This window comes from Triticum urartu, chromosome 5A, assembly GCF_056163025.1.
Source record: "Triticum urartu cultivar PI428250 chromosome 5A, HENAU_Tu73, whole genome shotgun sequence".
NCBI classification, from domain to species: Eukaryota; Viridiplantae; Streptophyta; class Magnoliopsida; order Poales; family Poaceae; genus Triticum; species Triticum urartu.
The window spans coordinates 588,611,587-588,634,748 of record NC_141877.1 but is presented as its reverse complement, the minus strand read 5'-3'; the positions used below and the strand labels follow the sequence as shown (position 1 = coordinate 588,634,748).

Genomic DNA, 23,162 nt, shown 5'->3' with positions numbered 1-23,162 from the left:
GAACAAAACGGAGTCCTCAAAGTGAGAAATAATCTGTCCAATCTACACGCAAGATTACAGTTTTGATCTAAACAGCTAAACCTGAATCAATAATATAAACCTAAATGCAAAGATTCTAGATGAAAAAAAGGCGTGCATATCTGAACGAAAATGGGATTCTTTGTAACTTCAAACCATCCTCACATACTTTGGTTCGATACTCAGCCAATGGCAGACCCAAAGATTCTAAAAGGACATCCAGCATCATTCTGTAGGGGATTTTCACCGATGGTGGAGTAGCCTGTGGTTTTAAATGGATGCTATTAATTTGCAAAGTATGAAAAGAATGTAAGGCATAGCCTAAAATGGCATCAATTTAGTTGACACCCAAAACATAAGAATAACAGAAGCCTATGGGTAAACCATGCCTGCTAGGCTGCTATAGAAAAAAAAATTGGCATAGCAAAGGCGCCCACAATAAATAGTCGACATTACTGAAGGCAACCATCGAAATTCTGTGAAGCAACAAATGTATTGTAGGAAATTATATCTAAAAAAAGGAATTCCAGTGCATATTAAGCAGTGATCAATTCAAGCTGTTCCATTCACAACAGTGTTTACAGGGAACATTAGAAATGAGGCAAACTGCATCTGTTGTTCATTGCCCAGGTCATAGCAACAGGAACTAATTTTGTTTGTTGTTACTGGATCTAATTCACGAAATGATCAATATTAACCAACATAACTTGTAACTAAGAGCATGCAGTAAGATAAGCCAAGCCTAAAGAAGTAAGATGTATAGTAAAAACCTTTTAATTGCAATAACCAACCTCAATAGACTGTTGTGTATCCTCAGACTCAGTGTAATACACTGCATCCGAGGGAAACTGGCTCTGCATTTCTTCTATGCTTGCCACTTCATTCTGCAGCAATTATTCAGAGTAGCATGAGTGTACACCAAAGAACTCGTTTTATTTTTTGTTCACTTCTGCTTCGGTAACCCCCCCCCCCCCCCCCCCCCCCAAACACATCAATGGCTAAGATTAGCCCATCCCCTTCCTAATAAAGGATACGATGGTCATTTTTGAAAATACATCACCTGTGATGAGACCTCGGCCGAGCCAGCGGTATGACTGGGCCAGCCCAACAGGCCGCCACTTGCTATTTGAATGTGCAACTAAAAATCTTGAGAAAAAAGATAAGAACCAGGAATGTGCAACTAAAATTACAGGAGCTTACCAGTCGACTGCACCACTGCTAGTGATCTATAAAGCACGAAATATTCTATTACTTATTCTCTGTAGATCTTAAGGTCATCGCTGCTCTTTTTCGCGTCAACCACGTCGATGCAATTTATTATTCAAAAGGTTCAGGGTTCCCTGAAGCTACAATACCGAGAATACAATCAGGAGGCTGAAGCGCCAAGACCTGACACATCCTACGTGCAATATGGTATTTTTTAGATATTATTGAATACAAGGTTATGGAAAAAAAATGGGGCCATTCCAATGATGTTCGAATTATGAAAAAGTTTTTCGAAAATGGGGCCATTCCAGTTACAAACGCCGCCTCCCCGCCGGCCGTCCACGCACCCGACCCCTGCTTCTTCTCTCCCCCGCCACCGACTGCTTCTCCTTCACCCTGTCGCCGCTCTCTTCTCTCTCCCTTTCGGCGACGATGTCGTCCAATGGCGCGGGCAGCGGTGGTCCGGTGGGCAGCGCCTGGGCGTCGAGCCTGGGCACGCCTGAGACGGAGGAGCTCATCCATTTCGGCCTCACGGTGCCGCCGGTCTGCCCTCTCCGAAAGGAGTTCAAAATCACCGCTGACGGGTACCCGACGAGAGGCCCTGGTTTTTGGGACGGCAAGAACTATGGGGCCATCATGGGCGAGCTCCGGCAGGCGGCTACAGGATCTTCGACGGTGTACATTCATAAAATTTACCCAACTTTTGCCAGCTAGTGGGCATGCCCATTGGATCACTCCATGCAAAAATTGAACGAATTTGGAGACCGAACGCACGTTGTGTCACGTCCGACCACTATTTTAGGGGTTTTTTGCCGAGAAAACCATAGAAAATGCATACGGTGTAAAAAAACATTGAAACTTGGCACCGATGCTTGCCATGGTGATTGTAGCGTGTGGAAAAACTTTGAGCCTGTTTGGTGGATGTGAGAAAAGAAGTTGTACCAAACGAACCCTTCCGTCCTAACCAAAATCCCTTCGTTCTACAACAAGCCCTGTTCAAGAATTCATCCGATTAACCAGTTAACTTGCCGATTATCCCTACTCATAGGTTTACCGAGTAGCCGATAAACCGAAAAATCGTCCGATTAATTAATTAAATGGCCGATTAACTTGCCGATTAGCCGATTAATCCCCTACTCGCTAGCCAACCGAGCAGCTACCAGTTAACGATTTCCTCAACAATGACAACAAGTATCGGTGTACATTCATAAAATTTACCCAACTTCTGCCAGCTAGTGGGCATACCCATTGGATCACTCCACGCAAAAATGGAACAAATTTGGAGACCGAACGCACGTTGCGTCATGTCCGACCACTATTTAGGATTTTTTTTCGCCGGGAAAAAGCAAGAAAATGCATACAGTGTCAAAATTCATTGAAATATGTTCTCGGGTTTGAAAAAAAACTTCACGGATTTTGTAAAATGGTTCTCGGGTCTGAAATATGTTCATTGATTTTGACCAATAAGTTTATGGATTTTGAAAAAGTTCATCAATCTTGAAAAAATATTCCCGGATTTGAAAAAGATAGTGAATTTTGAACAAAAAAAAACAGATTTGGAAAAAGTTCATCAATTTCTAAGAAAAAATCACGGGTTTGAGAAAAGTTCACATATTCCTAAAAAAATTAGGAATTAAAAGAAAGGTTCACTAAAATAGTTCCAAAAAACTGAAAAAAATTCATGTATTTGAAAAAAAGTTCACTAGATGGTTAGCAAAAAAAACTGAATAAAAGTTCACGGATTTGAAAAAAAATCGTGCAAGTTAAAAAAGTTCATGCTTTTAATAAAAAATAGAAAATGGTAAAATAAGAAAATAAAAAATAAAGCAAAAAAGTAAAAACTAAAGAAGAAACAAAATATATAATCAGAGCCTTCGTTTTAGTGTTACATAGTTGACGCACATAAAAAAGGAGGAAAAACAGTTTTTAGGCACCTAACGTGTGGTGGCCTAGTTGGTTGTTGTGCTAAGACGTGAACAGTGAGGTTGAAGTTTCGAATGCTGATAGCGCCAGTATCTCTGAGAGAGGAACACGACCACGAGCAAGCAGGTGCGCCCGTCGGGGCTCAAACTCAGACCGGAGACGAGATAAGAACTCATGAACCCTCTGAAACTCCAGATCAGACCGAGTAGTCTGACAGCAACGGCAGGTTCCACAAACGACTGTCCGAAGAGAGTCAAACTGGCGCCAGATGGCAGAGCACTGTGAGTGAATCACCTTGCTGGAGGGCATGCTCCTAACGCACCACAGAGAGGTAGAGAGCATCACCAGAGGGCTGATAGCGCTGACAGAGGTAAGACCACATCTCTGCAACGGTGCCAAGTCCCATGAACTCTGAAGCAAACTGAGGGAGGACACTCGCAGTAAGAACAGCAGCAGCACGAGCATCATCATTGCACCACTGAGTGTAAGCAGACAGGTCATCCCGGTACACAGAAAGAGCATCTGAATAAGCGGATACCTGCTGATCATAAGCATCAACCCCAGCATCATCTAGGGCCTTGGCAGCATCCCGGTCAGCCTGAGAAGCATCAGCAGCAAGGACTGGCGGCATGGGTGGAATTGGGGCCACGGGCGCAGCAGGACATGGCGGACAAGGGACCTTGCCAGACAGAACACCCCATAGAAGAAGTCCACGCATATGGATGCGCATGAAGCCCACAAACTCAGCATAGTTGGTGCCATCGAAGATCACCGAGCAGCAAGGAACAGCCACATAGTCCGAGGATGACATACTGAGATATCCCTCTTTTTTTTGGTCAACGGAACCAGAACTGGATCGGGATCAGGGGACTCACGCGCCCCCGATTTTGGATCGAGGGGAAGCCTGCGCGCAGAAGGCAAGCTCGCTCGAGGGGAAGCCTGCGCACAGAAGCGGGATCCCCCGAGCGGGAGCAGCCCAAGCGGAGCTCTCGAGCAGATGCAGCCAAGCCGGAGCGGGAGCAGCCCAAGCGGAGCTCCCGAGCGGACGCAGCCAAGCCGGAGCGGGAGCAGCCCCGAGCGAAGCGGCAGCCAAGGCGGAGATCGGCCTGGGACGGCGGCGCATGGATGAGACTAGGAGACGAACCCGGGGCGGCGGATGGAGAGAAGGGAGAGGAGGCAGGCCGTGAGCGACCACGCGCGCGCTCGGTGCAGCGGCTTGAAGAAGAGGAGGCAGACTGGGAGCGAAGCAGGGCCAGGGAGCGAGAAGGAAACGGTCGGAGACGGACAACGACGGCCGGAGACTAGGTACGAGGCGCACGGAGTTGCATCGTGCGGGAGGAAGGGGCTAACCTAGCATCTGATACCATGTTGGATAATCAGCAACTGTATTCTCAGGAAGGCCAAAGGCGAATACATATACAGGTGTGTGGTAAAGTGCAAGAGACCCTTTATACAATGGGGATAAACCGAAAGGGCTATACACATCTAACAAGAAGTACGAACCTCAACCAGCGGCAACCATCGAGCAGAGGAGGCCCATCGAAACAGAGCATGGGGCTGCCGCATCTTGGCCACCATGCTGAACGAAATGGATAATTGACTGTAATGTGTATGATGAAACATTCAGAAAATTCTCACAACTTCCATCAATTTGGACACAACATTCAGAAATCTTTGCAAACCTTTTAGATTCTCACAACTTCCAAAAAATTCCTTGCAAATTACAGAAAAATTTCAAAATAAAAAAGGCAGACACATGAACAAAAGGGAGACAGATCTTGGACCAACAGACTGGAGGAGGCCATGGCCTGTGTCGGGGGGTTGTCACGACAGATGTCCTAGAGAAAGGACTTAGTCGTGGAGCCATCGCGACGGGTTAGCTTGAAGGGGTTAAAGCAGACACAAGGACGCAAGGGGAGTTTATACTAGTTCGGCCCCTTCAATGAAGGTAAAAGCCTACGTCTAGTTGTGATGGAATTGATGGGTGTTTCGATGACTAGGGAGCAAACAAGCTTCGCCTATGTCTCGAGTTGTCGTCTCCCTCTTGAACCGCCGCCGGGTCGCCCCCTTATATACACGGGTGACGCATGTCGGTTCAGAGAGTCCCAACACCGGTTCATACTCGTATCCGGGTTGGTCTCTCCTTGTTCCTAACTTATAGTACAAGTATATGTACAAACGCCGGTATACGGCTACAGGTTTTAAACCGACTACGGGCCCTAGGCCTTTACCTGCCTCTTTGGGCTTTAACACCTTTGAACTACTGATGAAGTTAACCCGGCCCAGGTAGGCCGGTTTACGCCCAGTAGTAATATCCCCAACATTAGGCCCCAGATTGATTTGAACAGGTTCATGTCAATCCTTAGCAAAAAAATCTTCGTCTTCAACATCTTCTTGTAGTTGTTGAACCGCTGTGATGTCATCTTCTCTGTTTGCTGTAAACCGGCGTGACGTCATCTGTCATAAAGAAAAACATCCATGATATCTTCTTGTTTAATAGATTCGCAATGACTGAGGTGACAACTCCACTTCCAAAATCTGCGGTCCCTTGATTCACGCGCCTGACACATGTCCTTTGCCTTATAAATAGGTCCGAAGGGTCATTTCCTTTCTCCCCTTCGTGCCCTTCCTCTTCGTCTTCTTCGCGTCGCCAGTCTCAGAGCTCCGCCGCCGCCGTCGTCTTCTGCATCATCTTTGGCCGCTGCATCAACCTGAATGCACCAGAAAACCGCGGCGACCTTCCGCGTCTTCCTCAGCTCTGGTAGGTCTTCTGCTCTTCTCAACATAGATCTGATCTAGGGCTTCGTGTTCTTGCGGTGTTCATCACCTGTTCATACTCATGTACTAGCTCCTGGATGCACATGTGAACCCTTGCTTTGTGTAGTGGTAACTTTTAGTATCCGCCGTTAGTTTCCTGCCCAAAACCGTAGATCTCACATATACTTCTGCCCATTGATTCAATACTGTTCTGCTTTGATCTTCGACTATTTTTCTTATTTTCTGAACTTGCTTCAGATCCAACACCATAACAAGACCTTGTGAAACTTGTTTCTGCATACTTAACCATCCGCAATCTCAATTGCTTCAATGTTTAGATCAGGCGGTTTAACCTGATAGAAAATTTTCCAAACCGGTATATGCCATTAGTCCCCTTGTTGAACCGCCATATGTTGTTGCTTCATAAAACTCCGGTTTAGATAGATCTGCTTCCGGTTTAACGTTGCACATATCAATGTACCTTGTAGATTTCATCATGGCCAAGCAAGTGTATGAGTGCAACTGGGTCCCTTCTCGCGTCACAGAGGATCAACTGGACGATTTAGTCCTGATTGGCGCCTTGGGCAGCAAAGACACCATCCATTGGAGGGCTCCTGGCAAAGAATGCCCCCCACACCTCGAGAAGGAGAGGTTGTTGTCTTCGTAGACCACTTAGCCCGGGGTTTTAAACCGCTCGGTTCTAAATTTTACCGGGATGTTCTAGCTGATTTCCAACTCCATCCGCAAGACACTGGCCCCAACTCTATTACAAATATGTGCCACTTCCAAGTGCTCTGTGAGGTGTTCTTTCAAGAGGAGCCCACAGTGGAATTATTCAGAGATCTTTTCCATCTAAACCGCCGTACTGAGTTTACTGATGGCTCTAATACGGAGTTGGGTGGCATGGCGATTCAAAAAAGGAAAGAGGTCACATACCCTCACGCCAAGCTGCACAGTCACCCCAAGGAGTGGAATCAGACATGGTTCTACTGCAAAGACACCTCCCTTGCTGGTGAGAATCCCTTGCCTGGTTTTCGTCCGGAGCGGCTCAGCAATACCCATCCTTTTCCTCAACGATTGACTGCCCAGGAGAGAAGCAAATATGCTCCCCAGCTGTCAAAGCTCAGAGCCTTTATGGCCAACGGTTTAACAGGGGTTGACCTTGCTCGCTGTTGGATATCATGGAGCATACTGCCCCTTAGTCAGCGCTCCAGTTTGATGTGCGAATATACTGATAGTGTGGATGACCCACTGCAACATTCAAGACTCCAGCTGTCCGGTGAAGAAATCACGGAGGCTGTGCGTAAGATACTGAATGAACCGGAGCACATCTGCGCTAGAACCGGCCTGCTTCCCTTCTGTGCCACCAACAAACCGCCAGCTATAAGACTTTGATTTTTCTCTTTGCTGAATCTGTTATCGATATGTCTGGCCATTGTTTCTAATATCAGTGTCTGCATAATCAGGGTGATGATCCGTTTTGGAGCAAAAAGCTGCCGCAGGAGAAACCAGAGAAAACAGATAAACCGGAAAGAGCAACCCGGCAAAAAACTAAAGCTGTGAAGAAGACTGCCCACCAGAAAAGAACCACTGCATCTTCTAATCCGGCCCCTGATGACGAGGTGGATAATCCGGACTTTGAGGTAGATCTTGACTCACTTGGTTTATTTTTCATGCATCTTATTGATGATGATATTTGTCAGGATGATGCCGAAGCCAGCCATGCGGATGTTGCAGAGGTAATTATTCTCTCTTTCGATTCAGAAACTTTGCCTTCACAAAAAATCCGTCAGGCAAACCGGAAAGTTAAATTTTCTCGTCCTCTTGCTTATTTGGATCCTAAACTTCTTATGAAGACTCAACAACACGAAGCTCGCCGCACCACCCGGCACAGCGGCCAGGTAGTTACCTCTGCCGGTTTATCGAACAGTCCGGTTCGGAAACGTCATTCCGAGGTCTCTAATTCGCTTGTCAGTACTTGTCCTAAAGCGGGCTGCTTTCGTCAACCTCTTAATCCGTCTGACTCTGATTATCAGGCTATTTCCCACTCATCTTCTGGTGAGTCGTCGGCTACTCAGCTCCCACCGCTCAAAACGGTGCTTGGGTAAGCTATATTTATTGTGATGTTTGCAGTATATTGCCTTAGAACATATGCTGTATTTAATTTTGTTATTCTTCTCAGGGCCAAACCTAGGCCGAGCAAGAAGGCCCACCTGGATAAAGCGGCCGAAGAAGATGTCATTCTTGAACCAGGCACAACACCCAATCTTGAAGCGGCTATTCCTGAGGATATTCCCAATGATCCACAGCAGCCAGATGATGATCTTACTGCTGAGGAAAGACCTACTGATACCTCAGGTCCTATCCATCAGCCCACAGGTTCCCTCCGGGTTGAAAGCTCCATCGGTCTCGCGAAACCTACTGACAAGCCAACAGCTCCAGTGCAAACCGGCGGTACCAATGATGATGAAGTTGTCATTACTGGCACTGGCCATACTGAGCCAAGCAACCCTGTCGCTTTATCCAAACATTCTGCCAAGGAGGAATTAGCTGCTTTTGGCAAAGGCAAGTGGAATGCTGATCTGACGGCTTACGCTGCTCTGAACGCCCGAGATATCCATTCCGGCTATCTGAACCGGCTGTATACCAGCCGTGACTATGAAGTCGGTCTGGTTAATATGATGAAGGATAAATATGAGGTAACTTCCATATGCTCCTTCTTGCTTGTATGCTTTCATTCTTGTTGACTCTCCTAGCCCCTAAGGGCCGATTTGAAATATTCTTTCAAACCGGGACTTAATAATATGAATCTTGATGCTTTGAAATTTGTTGATGTAGTCCCCAAGGGCCGGTTCAACTTAGCGTAGTTAAACCGGTACTTTAAGTAAATGAAACTGCCGCATCAGAATACATATGATCAAATAGCCATTAGCCCCCAAGTGCCAAGTTGAATACTTGTATTGAGCTTGGGACTTTGTAAACAATTGAAAGATGAAGATCGAATATGCATTAGCCCCCAAGTGCCAAAGTTGAATACTTGTATTGAGCTTGGGACTTTGTAAACCATTGAAAGATGAAGATCGAATATGCATTAGCCCCCAAGTGTTAAGCACATAACTTGTTATGTGGTTGGCACTTGAATCCTTCTACCGATTTGTTGAAACATATATCTGTCTGCCTGCAGGCGGAGCTGAAGGCGAAAGAAAACCAAGTCGTCGATCTTCAAGAAAACTTGAAAACCCAACAAGCTGAAACCTCCAAAGCAAAAGAGGAATTGGCCAGTGCTTTAAGCGCCATGGAACAACTTAAGGAGAACTTCAAGAAGAAACGGGCGGATTGGGCCACTGAAAAGTCCACTTTGACCAAACGAGTAGAGGATGCCGAGGCTGCATTAAAACCAGTGATAGATGAACTGACCAGCATAAAGCGGCACGTTCATGCCATGACCACTGCTATCTTTGGTAAGCCATCTTGCCTTCTGAATTGGTTCTGCCTTCTTTACAGGATCGCCGGTTTATTAACCCTTTATGGTATTTCAGGGACACGCATTGGTCACTTGGGGTCAGATGTGCGGAGGAAACTGAAAGCCGCCTATACCTTAGTTGAACAATTGTACACTGGTGCCCAGCGGATCATCTGCACCGCATCTCATAACAAACCGGCGCCCAATTTGATTCAAGATACTCTAATGAAACTGTCAGTGCTTCCTGCCCGGGTTGAAGAGCTGAAGAAATCTGCTGCTCGAACCGGTGCAATCAACGCTTTAATCCGGGCAAAAGCCTGGGTGCCGGATTTTGATCCTATTGAAGCGGCTCAGGGTTATCCCAGCTTGAAGGAAGACGGGTCAGAATTTTGTGAAGCGGATTTGCGAGCCATAAACCGGGAGGTACGTCCGCTAGCTTGTCAACTGGCTGAGGAGGCAGATTTGTCTCATTATCAAGCCAAATATGATAGCTAGAACAAGCGAATAGCTGCACCAATCCATGAATCGGAAAACCTGATCCCTCCAATCCGTAAGCATACTTACGCTCCCGATATTGATCCGTCTTCGCTAATCCATGACGAAGCTGTTTTTCAAGCATTAATGGGAATCGATTGGACAACTATGGATTTCCAGCCACTGGGTAGAGAAACGGAAGCTGAAGCGGCGCAGGATGACCCACAACCATCAGGCCAGGCTGGTGGCCAATCTTAAACCGGAAGCCGGTTTTAAAACTGTCTCTCCTTTGTGAAAAACAATTATGTTATTATGGGCACCATGTTGCCTTGTAATAGGCTAGCTGATACCTTTGACGTTGATATGCCTTCGTGCATAACGTGTTCTTCCTGTGGTAATGAACTTTCCAAAATACTTTCTGAAATAAGAAATTCGTTAAGTGCCACCGGGGTTGTACCGTCAGGCGGAATATGATGTCTGTACGTATAAAGTCAAAACATCCAAAACAAAAATTTTAAGTATATATGATCAAAAAATTTTGCGATACATAATACCTGCCACCGTTGAGTGTGAAGTTGGCTTGGCCAACCTTGAAGCGGAGTTTTGTAAACCCACACTGTTGGAGGAAATAACAACTCCTGTATATATGTATAATCAAATATGAAATATATCATACCTGTGACATTGAATCACATCGTTGGTTTTACCAACTTTTTGTAGTAAGGGTGATAACCCAAAATTTGAGTACTGATAATTCCTTCCATATTGTGCTGGTTTATAATAAAACCATGTCGGGTTGTGATAAACACCGTGTTACTCCGTAAGAGGATGTTAACAACAAGGATCAAACCGGGCAAATAGTCTCCGGATTGACGTGAACTGTGTTCCGTCAATTGATTGGTTAAAAAACTTTGCTGGTTTAAAGAACACAATAAAAAGCAAAAACCCCCCTTCAAAGAAAAGTATGAAGAAAAAGCAACGACAAAAACGTTTGCCAAAAAAGATTTATTTAAGGTGATCAAATGGCATAACCATGGTCAAACACGACCAAGCTCCCGTTAGGTGTAACTATGGTTCTAGTTAGCCAGGTCCCCAAGTGATTCTTGTGGCATTTATGCCGACCAAATGGCGTGGTCATGGTTCGGGTTCGACCAAGCCCCCAAGTGATTCTGTGGCCTTAGGCCGATCAAGAGGCGTGACTGGTTCAGACATGACCAAGTCCCCAAGTGATCTGGTGGCTTTCGCCTATCAAGAGGCATGGTATTGGTTCGGACACGACCAATCCTCCAAGTGATATAACACGATGCTTTTAGCAAAGCGAACTCAAGGGGTAAACCGGAGGCCACTTTAGAGCAACTCCGTGTAACCTCACATGATGTAAAAGAACAGATACCCCGCTTTAGCTGAGGTTCCGGTTTATTATCATAATATATACACTGTCATAATATGTACATAAGTATGGCCAATGGCTCAGGTATAGTAAGGCCGAAGATGAGCTATATTCCATGGCCTGCTAGTCTCCTCCTCTGATGTACGTGAGTCCTTATGCTCTCGAATATCAATCAGATAGTACGACCCGTTGTGCAGATTCTTGCTGACCACGAAAGGCCCCTCCCAAGGTGGGGATAGCTTATGCATACCAGTCTGATCTTGGATGAGCCGAAGCACCAAATCTCCTTCCTGAAAGGCTCTGGTTCTGACTCGGCGACTATGATAACGACGAAGATCCTGCTGGTAAATTGCCGATCGGGCGGCTGCGATGTCACGCTCTTCATCCAACCGGTCCAAGGCATCTTGCCGTGCTGTCTCGTTGTCCGCTTCAATATAAGCCGTGACATGAGGTGAATCATGACGGATATCACTGGGGAGAACCGCCTCCGCTCCATAAACCATGAAGAACGGTGTGTATCCTGTTGATCTGTTGGGTGTTGTATTGATGCTCCATAACACAGATGGTAATTCTTCTACCCAACAACCCGGCGTTCTCTGCAAAGGAACCATGAGCCGGGGCTTGATGCCTCTCAAGATCTCTTGATTAGCTCTTTCTGCTTAACCATTAGACTGTGGATGTGCCATCGATGAAACGTCGAGCCGGATGTGCTCCCGTTCACAGAACTCTTTCATAGCACCTTTGGACAAATTGATACCGTTATCTGTGATAATACTGTGCGGAAATCCAAACCGGAAAATCACCTTTTTGATGAGCTGAACCACCGTGGCCGCATCACATTTGCTAACAGGTTCTGCCTCCACCCACTTTGTAAACTTGTCCACCGCCACCAGGAGGTGGGTCTTCTTATCTTTGGACCTTTTGAAAGGCCCAACCATATCCAGCCCCCAAGTCGCAAACGGCCAAGTAATTGGAATCATCCTCAATTCTTGAGCCGGTACATGAGCACGTCTTGAAAACCTTTGGCAACCATCACATCGTCTAACCAGATCCTTCGCATTAGCATGAGCAGTTAACCAATAGAAACCATGGCGAAACGCTTTAGCCACCAGAGACTTTGAACCGGCGTGGTGACCACAATCTCCTTCGTGGATCTCACGCAAAATTTCACGGCCTTCTTCGGGAGACACGCAACGTTGAAAAGCTCCTGACACACTGCAATGATGCAACTCACCGTTGATGATAGCCATGGACTTGGATCGCCGGATTATCTGCCGGGCCAGAATCTCATCTTCTGGCAACTCGCCCTGGTTCTTGTACGCCAGGTAAGGAAGCGTCCAATCCGGAATAACATGAAGATCTGCCACCAATTGAGCCTCCGGATCAGGAATAGCCAAATCCTCTTCACCAAGGATCTTCACCGACGGATTGTGCAGCACATCCAGAAAAACATTGGGCGGGACCGGTTTGCGCTGAGAGCCCAGCCGGCTTAAAGCGTCCGCCGCTTCATTTTTCCGCCGGTCCACATGGTCCACCTGATAGCCTCGGAAATAACCTGCAACAATATCCACCTCCCGACGATATGCTGCCATGAGTGGGTCCTTGGAATCCCAAGTGCCAGCCACTTGCTGAGCCACAAGGTCTGAGTCACCGAAGCACTTAACTTGACTTAGATTCATCTCTTTAGCCATCCGGAGACCATGGAGCAAGGCTTCATACTCAGCTGCATTGTTAGTACAAGGGAACATTAAACGGAGAACATAACAAAACTTATCACTCTTGGGGAACGTAGTAATTTCAAAAAATTTCCTACGCACACGCAAGATCATGGTGATGCATAGCAACGAGAGGGGAGAGTGTGATCTACGTACCCTGTAGATCGACAACGGAAGCGTTTGGTTGATGTAGTCGTATGTCTCCACGACCCGACCGATCAAGCACCGAAACTACGGCACCTCCGAGTTCTAGCACACGTTCAGCTCGATGACGATCCCCGGACTCCGATCCTGCGGAGTGTCGGGGAAGAGTTCCGTCAGCACGATGGCGTGGTGACGATCTTGATGCACTACCGTCGCAGGGCTTCGCCTAAGCACCGCAACAATATTATCGAGGACTATGGTGGAAGGGGGCACCGCACACGGCTAAGAATATGATCACATGGATCAACTTATGTGTCAAGGGGTGCCCCCTGCCCCTGTATATAAAGGATCAAGGGGAGGAGGCCGGCCGGCCCTCTATGGCGCGCCAAGGAGGAGTCCTCCTCCTAGTAGGAGTAGGACTCCTACTAGGAGGGGGAAAGAAGTGGGGAGGGAGAGGGAAAGGGGGGCGCCGCCCCCTCTCTCCTAGCCCATATGGCCCATTACTTCTCCCCCGGGGGGGGGGGTTCCGGTAACCCTCCGGCTCTCCGGTTTTCTCCGAAATCACCCGGAACACTTCCGGTGTCCGAATATAGCCGTCCAATATATCAATCTTTATGTCTCGACCATTTTGAGACTCCTCGTCATGTCCGTGATCACATCCGGGACTCCGAACTAACTTCGGTACATCAAAACTCATAAACTCATAATATAACTTTCATCGAAACCTTAAGCGTGCGGACCCTACGGGTTCGAGAACAATGTAGACATGACCGAGACTCGTCTCCGGTCAATAACCAATAGCGGAACCTGGATGCTCATATTGGCTCCTACATATTCTATGAAGATCTTTATCGGTCAGACCGCATAACAACATACGTTGTTCCCTTTGTCATCGGTATGTTACTTGCCCGAGATTCGATCGTTGGTATCCCATACCTAGTTCAATATCATTACCGGCAAGTCTCTTTACTCGTTCCGTAATACATCATCTCACAACTAACTCATTAGTTGCAATGCTTGCAAGGCTTATGTGATGTGTATTACCGAGAGGGCCCAGAGATACCTCTCCGACAATCGGAGTGACAAATCCTAATCTCGAAATACGCCAACCCAATATGTACCTTTGGAGACACCTGTAGAGCACCTTTATAATCACCCATTTACGTTGTGACGTTTGGTAGCACACAAAGTGTTCCTCCGGTAAACGGGAGTTGCATAATCTCATAGTCATAGGAACATGTATAAGTCATGACGAAAGCAATAGCAACATACTAAACGATCGGGTGCTAAGCTAATGGAATGGGTCATCTCAATCAGATCATTCACCTAATGATGTGATCCCGTTAATCAAATAACAACTCTTTGTTCATGGTTAGGAAACATAACCATCTTTGATTAACGAGCTAGTCAAGTAGAGGCATACTAGTGACACTCTGTTTGTCTATGTATTCACACATGTATTATGTTTCCGGTTAATACAATTCTAGCATGAATAATAAACATTTATCATGATATAAGGAAATAAATAATAACTTTATTATTGCCTCTAGGGCATATTTCCTTCAGTCTCCCACTTGCACTAGAGTCAATAATCTAGATTACACAGTAATGATTCTAACACCCATGGAGCCTTGGTGCTGATCATGTTTTGCTCATGGAAGAGGCTTAGTCAACGGGTCTGCAACATTCAGATCCGTATGTATCTTGCACCTGGACTAGATCCTGGAAGGAATTGAAGCGTCTCTTGATGTGCTTGGTTCTCTTGTGAAATCTGGATTCCTTTGCCAAGGAAATTGCACCAGTATTGTCACAAAAGATTTTCATTGGACCCGATGCACTAGGTATGACCCCTAGATCGGATATGAACTCCTTCATCTAGACTCCTTTATTCGCTGCTTCCGAAGCAGCTATGTACTCCGCTTCACATGTAGATCCCGCTACAACGCTTTGTTTAGAACTGCACCAACTGACAGCTCCACCATTTAATGTAAACACGTATCCGGTTTGCGATTTAGAATCGTCCGGATCAGTGTCAAAGCTTGCATCAACGTAACCTTTTACGATGAGCTCTTTGTCACCTCCATATATGAGAAACATATCCTTAGTCCTTTTCAGGTATTTCAGGATGTTCTTGACCGCTGTCCAGTGATCCACTCCTGGATCACTTTGGTACCTCCCTGCTAGACTTATAGCAAGGCACACGTCAGGTCTGGTACACAGCATTGCATACATGATAGAGCCTATGGCTGAAGCATAGGGAACATCTTTCATTTTCTCTCTATCTTCTGCAGTGGTCGGGCATTGAGTCTTACTCAACTTCACACCTTGTAACACAGGCAAGAACCCTTTCTTTGCTTGATCCATTTTGAACTTCTTCAAAACTTTGTCAAGGTATGTGCTTTGTGAAAGTCCAATTAAGCATCTTGATCTATCTCTATAGATCTTAATGCCTAATATGTAAGCAGCTTCACCGAGGTCTTTCATTGAAAAACTCTTATTCAAGTATCCTTTTATGCTATCCAGAAATTCTATATCATTTCCAATTAGTAATATGTCATCCACATATAATATCAGAAATGCTACAGAGCTCCCACTCACTTTCTTGTAAATACAGGCTTCTCCAAAAGTCTGTATAAAACCAAATGCTTTGATCATACTATCAAAGCGTTTATTCCAACTCCGAGAGGCTTGCACCAGTCCATAAATGGATCGCTGGAGCTTGCACACTTTGTTAGCTCCCTTTGGATCGACAAAACCTTCTGGTTGCATCATATACAACTCTTCTTCCAAAAATCCATTCAGGAATGCAGTTTTTACATCCATCTGCCAAATTTCATAACCATAAAATGCGGCAATTGCTAACATGATTCGGACAGACTTAAGCATCGCTACGGGTGAGAAGGTCTCATTGTAGTCAATCCCTTGAACTTGCTGAAAACCTTTTGCGACAAGTCGAGCTTTGTAGACAGTAATATTATCGTCAGCGTCAGTCTTCTTCTTGAAGATCCATTTATTCTCAATTGCTTGCCGATCATCGGGCAAGTCAACCAAAGTCCATACTTTGTTCTCATACATGGATCCCATCTCAGATTTCATGGCTTCAAGCCATTTTGCGGAATCTGGGCTCACCATCGCTTCTTCATAGTTTGTAGGTTCATCATGATCTAGTAGCATGACTTCCAGAACAGGATTACCGTACCACTCTGGCGCGGATCTCACTCTGGTTGTTCTACGAGGTTCAGTAGTATCTTGTTCTGAAGTTTCATGATCATCATCATTAGCTTCCTCACTAACTGGTGTAGGTGTCACTGAAACAGTTTTTTGTGATGCACTACTTTCCAATAAGGGAGCAGGTATAGTTACCTCGTCAAGTTCTACTTTCCTCCCACTCACTTCTTTCGAGAGAAACTTCTTCTCTAGAAAGTTTCCGAATTTAGCAACAAAAGTCTTGCCTTCGGATCTGTGATAGAAGGTGTATCCAATAGTTTCCTTTGGATATCCTATGAAGACACATTTCTCCGATTTGGGTTCGAGCTTATCAGGTTGAAGCTTTTTCACATAAGCATCGCAGCCCCAAACTTTCAGAAACGACAACTTTGGTTTCTTGCCAAACCATAGTTCATAAGGCGTCGTCTCAACGGATTTTGATGGTGCCCTATTTAACGTGAATGCGGCCGTCTCTAGAGCGTATCCCCAAAACGATAGCGGTAAATCAGTAAGAGACATCATAGATCGCACCATATCTAGTAAAGTACGATTACGACGTTCGGACACACCATTACGCTGTGGTGTTCCAGGTGGCGTGAGTTGCGAAACTATTCCACAATTTTTCAAATGTACACCAAACTCGTAACTCAAATATTCTCCTCCACGATCAGATCATAGAAGCTTTATTTTCTTGTTACGATGATTTTCAACTTCACTCTGAAATTCTTTGAACTTTTCAAACGTTTCAGACTTATGTTTCATTAAGTAGATATACCCATATCTGCTTAAGTCATCTGTGAAGGTGAGAAAATAACGATATCCGCCACGAGCCTCAATATTCATCGGACCACATACATGTGTATGTATGATTTCCAACAAATCTGTTGCTCTCTCCATAGTACCGGAGAACGGTGTTTTGGTCATCTTGCCCATGACGCACGGTTCGCAAGTACCAAGTGATTCATAATCAAGTGGTTCCAAAAGTCCATCAGTATGGAGTTTCTTCATGCGCTTTACACCGATATGACCTAAACGGCAGTGCCACAAATAAGTTGCACTATCATTATCAACTTTGCATCTTTTGGCTTCAACACTATGAATATGTGTGTCACTACTATCGAGATTCAATAAAAATAGACCACTCTTTAAGGGTGCATGACCATAAAAGATATTACTCATATAAATAGAACAACCATTATTCTCAGATTTAAATGAATAACCGTCTCGCATCAAACAAGATCCAGATATAATGTTCATGCTTAATGCTGGCACCAAATGACAATTATTTAGGTCTAATATTAATCCCGAAGGTAGATGTAGAGGTAGCGTGCCGACTGCGATCACATCGACTTTGGAACCGTTTCCCATGCGCATCGTCACCTCGTCCTTAGCCAATCTTCGCTTAATCCGTAGTTCCTGTTTCGAGTTGCAAATATTAGCAACAGAACCAGTATCAAATACCCAGGTGCTATTGCGAGCATTAGTAAGGTACACATCAATAACATGTATATCACATATACCTTTGTTCACCTTGCCATCCTTCTTATCCGCCAAATACTTGGGGCAGTTCCGCTTCCAGTGACCAGTCTGCTTGCAGTAGAAGCACTCAGTTTCAGGCTTAGGTCCAGGTTTGGGTTTCTTCTCTTGAGTAGCAACTTGCTTGCTGTTCTTTTTGAAGTTCCCCTTCTTCTTCCCTTTGCCCTTTTTCTTGAAACTAGTGGTCTTGTTGACCATCAACACTTGATGCTCCTTCTTGATTTCTACCTCCGCAGCTTTCAGCATTGCGAAGAGCTCGGGAATAGTCTTATTCATCCCTTGCATATTATAGTTCATCACGAAGCTCTTGTAGCTTGGTGGCAGTGATTGGAGAATTCTGTCAATGACGCAATCATCTGGAAGATTAACTCCCAATTGAATCAAGTGATTATTATACCCAGACATTTTGAGTATATGCTCACTGACAGAACTGTTCTCCTCCATCTTGCTGCTATAGAACTTATTGGATACTCCATATCTCTCAATCTGGGCATTTGCTTGAAATATTAACTTCAACTCCTGGAACATCTCATATGCTCCATGACGTTCAAAACGTCGTTGAAGTCCCGATTCTAAGCCGTAAAGCATGGCACACTGAACTATCGAGTAGTCATCAGCTTTGCTCTGCCAGACGTTCATAACATCTGGTGTTGCTCCAGCAGCAGGCCTGGCACCCAGCGGTGCTTCCAGGACGTAATTCTTCTGTGCAGCAATGAGGATAATCCTCAAGTTACGGACCCAGTCCGTGTAATTGCTACCATCATCTTTCAGCTTTGCTTTCTCAAGGAACGCATTAAAATTCAACGGAACAACAACACGAGCCATCTATCTACAATCAAGCATAAACAAGCAAGATACTATCAGGTACTAAGTTTCATGATAAATTTAGGTTCAATTAATTTACTTAAAGAACTCCCACTTAGATAGACATCCCTCTAATCCTCTAAGTGATTACGTGATCCAAATGAACTAAACCATGTCCGATCATCACGTGAGATGGAGTGGTTTCATTGGTGAACATCACTATGTTGATCATATCTACTATATGATTCACGCTCGACCTTTCGGTCTCCGTGTTCCGAGGCCATATCTGTATATGCTTGGCTCGTCAAGTATAACCTGAGTATTCCGCGTGTGCAACTGTTTTGCACCCGTTGTATTTGAACGTAGAGCCTATCACACCCGATCATCACGTGGTGTCTCAGCACGAAGAACTTTCGCAACGGTGCATACTCAGGGAGAACACTTCTTGATAATTAGTGAGAGATCATCTTATAATGCTACCGTCAATCAAAGCAAGATAATATGCATAAAAGATAAACATCACATGCAATCAATATAAGTGATATGATATGGCCATCATCATCTTGTGCTTGTGATCTCCATCTTCGAAGCACCGTCGTGATTACCATCGTCACCGGCGCGACACCTTGATCTCCATCGTAGCATCGTTGTCGTCTCGCCAATCTTATGCTTCCACGACTATCGCTACCGCTTAGTGATAAAGTAAAGCATTACAGCGCGATTGCATTGCATACAATAAAGCGACAACCATATGGCTCCTGCCAGTTGCCGATAACTCGGTTACAAAACATGATCATCTCATACAATAAAATTTAGCATCATGTCTTAACCATATCACATCACAACATGCCCTGCAAAAACAAGTTAGACGTCCTCTACTTTGTTGTTGCAAGTTTTACGTGGCTGCTACGGGCTTAAGCAAGAACCAATCTTACCTATGCATCAAAACCACAATGATAGTTTGCCAAGTTGGTGCTGTTTTAACCTTCGCAAGGACCGGGCGTAGCCACACTCGGTTCAACTAAAGTTGGAGAAACTGTCACCCGCAAGCCACCTATGTGCAAAGCACGTCGGGAGAACCGGTCTCGCGTAAGCGTACGCGTAATGTCGGTCCGGGCCGCTTCGTCCAACAATACCGCCGAACCAAAGTATGACATGCTGGTAAGCAGTATGACTTATATCGCCCACAACTCACTTGTGTTCTACTCGTGCATATAACATCAACATATAAAACCTAGGCTCGGATGCCACTGTCGGGGAACGTAGTAATTTCAAAAAAATTCCTACGCACACGCAAGATTATGGTGATGCATAGCAACGAGAGGGGAGAGTGTGATCTACGTACCCTTGTAGATCGACAACGGAAGCGTTTGGTTGATGTAGTCGTATGTCTCCACGACCCGACCGATCAAGCACCGAAACTACGGCACCTCCGAGTTCTAGCACACGTTCAGCTCGATGACGATCCCCAGACTCCGATCCAGCAGAGTGTCGGGGAAGAGTTCCGTCAGCACGACGGCGTGGTGACGATCTTGATGCACTACCGTCGCAGGGCTTTGCCTAAGCACCGCTATAATATTATCGAGGACTATGGTGGAAGGGGGCACCGCACACGGCTAAGAATATGATCACGTGGATCAACTTATGTGTCAAGGGGTGCCCCCTGCCCCCGTATATAAAGGATCAAGGGGAGGAGGCCGGCCGGCCCTCTATGGCGCGCCAAGGAGGAGTCCTCCTCCTAGTTGAACCGAAGTGGGGAGGGAGAGGGAAAGAAGTGGGGAGGGAGAGGGAAAGGGGGGCGCCGCCCACGGACTCCTACTAGGAGGGGGAAAGAAGTGGGGAGGGAGAGGGAAAGGGGGGTGCCCCCCCTCTCCTAGTCCAATTCGGACCAGGGGGGAGGAGGCACACGGCCCACCTTTGGCTGCCCCTCTCTCTCTCCACTATAGCCCATATGGCCCATTACTTCTCCCCCGGGGGGGGGGGGGGTTCCGGTAACCCTCCGGCTCTCCGGTTTTCTCCGAAATCACCCGGAACACTTCCGGTGTCCGAATATAGCCGTCCAATATATCACTCTTTATGTCTCGACCATTTCGAGACTCCTCGTCATGTCCGTGATCACATCCGGACTCCGAACTAACTTCGTTACATCAAAATTCATAAACTCATAATATAACTTTCATCGAAACCTTAAGCGTGCGGACCCTACGGGTTCGAGAACAATGTAGACATGACCGAGACTCGTCTCCGGTCAATAACCAATAGCGGAACCTGGATGCTCATATTGGCTCCTACATATTCTACGAAGATCTTTATCGGTCAGACCGCATAACAACATACGTTGTTCCCTTTGTCATCGGTATGTTACTTGCCCGAGATTCGATCGTCGGTATCCCATACCTAGTTCAATCTCGTTACCGGCAAGTCTCTTTACTCGTTCCGTAATACATCATCTCACAACTAACTCATTAGTTGCAATGCTTGCAAGGCTTATGTGATGTGTATCACCGAGAGGGCCCAGAGATACCTCTCCGACAATCGGAGTGACAAATCCTAATCTCGAAATACGCCAACCCAACATGTACCTTTGGAGACACCTATAGAGCACCTTTATAATCACCCATTTACGTTGTGACGTTTGGTAGCACACAAAGTGTTCCTCCGGTAAACGGCAGTTGCATAATCTCATAGTCATAGGAACATGTATAAGTCATGACGAAAGCAATAGCAACATATTAAACGAACTTGTGCTAAGCTAATGGAATGGGTCATGTCAATCAGATCATTCACCTAATGACGTGATCCCATTAATCAAATAACAACTCTTTGTTCATGGTTAGGAAACATAACCATCTTTGATTAACGAGCTAGTCAAGTAGAGGCATACTAGTGACACTCTGTTTGTCTATGTATTCACACATGTATTATGTTTCCGGTTAATACAATTCTAGCATGAATAATAAACATTTATCATGATATAAGGAAATAAATAATAACTTTATTATTGCCTCTAGGGCATATTTCCTTCAGTCTCCCACTTGCACTAGAGTCAATAATCTAGATTACACAGTAATGATTCTAACACCCATGGAGCCTTGGTGCTGATCATGTTTTGCTCATGGAAGAGGCTTAGTCAACGGGTCTGCAACATTCAGATCCGTATGTATCTTGCAAATCTCTATGTCTCCCACCTAGACTAGATCCCGGATGGAATTGAAGCGTCTCTTGATGTGCTTGGTTCTCTTGTGAAATCTGGATTCCTTTGCCAAGGCAATTGCACCAGTATTGTCACAAAAGATTTTCATTGGACCCGATGCACTAGGTATGACACCTAGATCGGATATGAACTCCTTCATCCAGGCTCCTTCATTCGCTGCTTTCGAAGCAGCTATGTACTCCGCTTCACATGTAGATCCCGCTACAACGCTTTGTTTATAACTGCACCAACTGACAGCTCCACCGTTTAATGTAAACACGTATCCGGTTTGCGATTTAGAATCGTCCGGATCAGTGTCAAAGCTTGCATCAACGTAACCTTTTACGATGAGCTCTTTGTCACCTCCATATATGAGAAACATATCCTTAGTCCTTTTCAGGTATTTCAGGATGTTCTTGACCGCTGTCCAGTGATCCACTCCTGGATCACTTTGGTACCTCCCTGCTAGACTTATAGCAAGGCACACGTCAGGTCTGGTACACAGCATTGCATACATGATAGAGCCTATGGCTGAAGCATAGGGAACATCTTTCATTTTCTCTCTATCTTCTGCAGTGGTCGGGCATTGAGTCTTACTCAACTTCACACCTTGTAACACAGGCAAGAACCCTTTCTTTGCTTGATCCATTTTGAACTTCTTCAAAACTTTGTCAAGGTATGTGCTTTGTGAAAGTCCAATTAAGCGTCTTGATCTATCTCTATAGATCTTAATGCCTAATATGTAAGCAGCTTCACCGAGGTCTTTCATTGAAAAACTCTTATTCAAGTATCCTTTTATGCTATCCAGAAATTCTATATCATTTCCAATTAGTAATATGTCATCCACATATAATATCAGAAATGCTATAGAGCTCCCACTCACTTTCTTGTAAATACAGGCTTCTCCAAAAGTCTGTATAAAACCAAATGCTTTGATCACGCTATCAAAGCGTTTATTCCAACTCCGAGAGTCTTGCACCAGTCCATAAATGGATCGCTGGAGCTTGCACACTTTGTTAGCTCCCTTTGGATCGACAAAACCTTCCGGTTGCATCATATACAACTCTTCTTCCAAAAATCCATTCAGGAATGCAGCTTTTACATCCATCTGCCAAATTTCATAATCATAAAATGCGGCAATTGCTAACATGATTCGGACAGACTTAAGCATTGCCACGGGTGAGAAGGTCTCATCGTAGTCAATCCCTTGAACTTGCCGAAAACCTTTTGCGACAAGTCGAGCTTTGTAGACAGTAATATTACCGTCAGCGCCAGTCTTCTTCTTGAAGATCCATTTATTCTCAATTGCTTGCCGATCATCGGGCAAGTCAA

At 45.4% G+C, this 23,162-nt stretch overlaps 1 protein-coding gene across 1 annotated transcript in view; it reads right to left on the bottom strand.

Moving 5' to 3' along the window:
* Positions 1-115: 115 nt before the first annotated feature.
* The window catches only part of LOC125510827 (uncharacterized), a 49,122-nt gene continuing 26,075 nt past the window's right edge, over positions 116-23,162 (bottom strand). The window contains exons 5-6 of the mRNA XM_087521893.1: positions 810-902; positions 116-280 (exon numbers count right to left, since the gene is read on the bottom strand). Of these exons, the coding sequence (XP_087378019.1) occupies positions 116-280; positions 810-902 (258 nt within the window). The remainder of the gene's footprint in view (positions 281-809; positions 903-23,162) is intronic.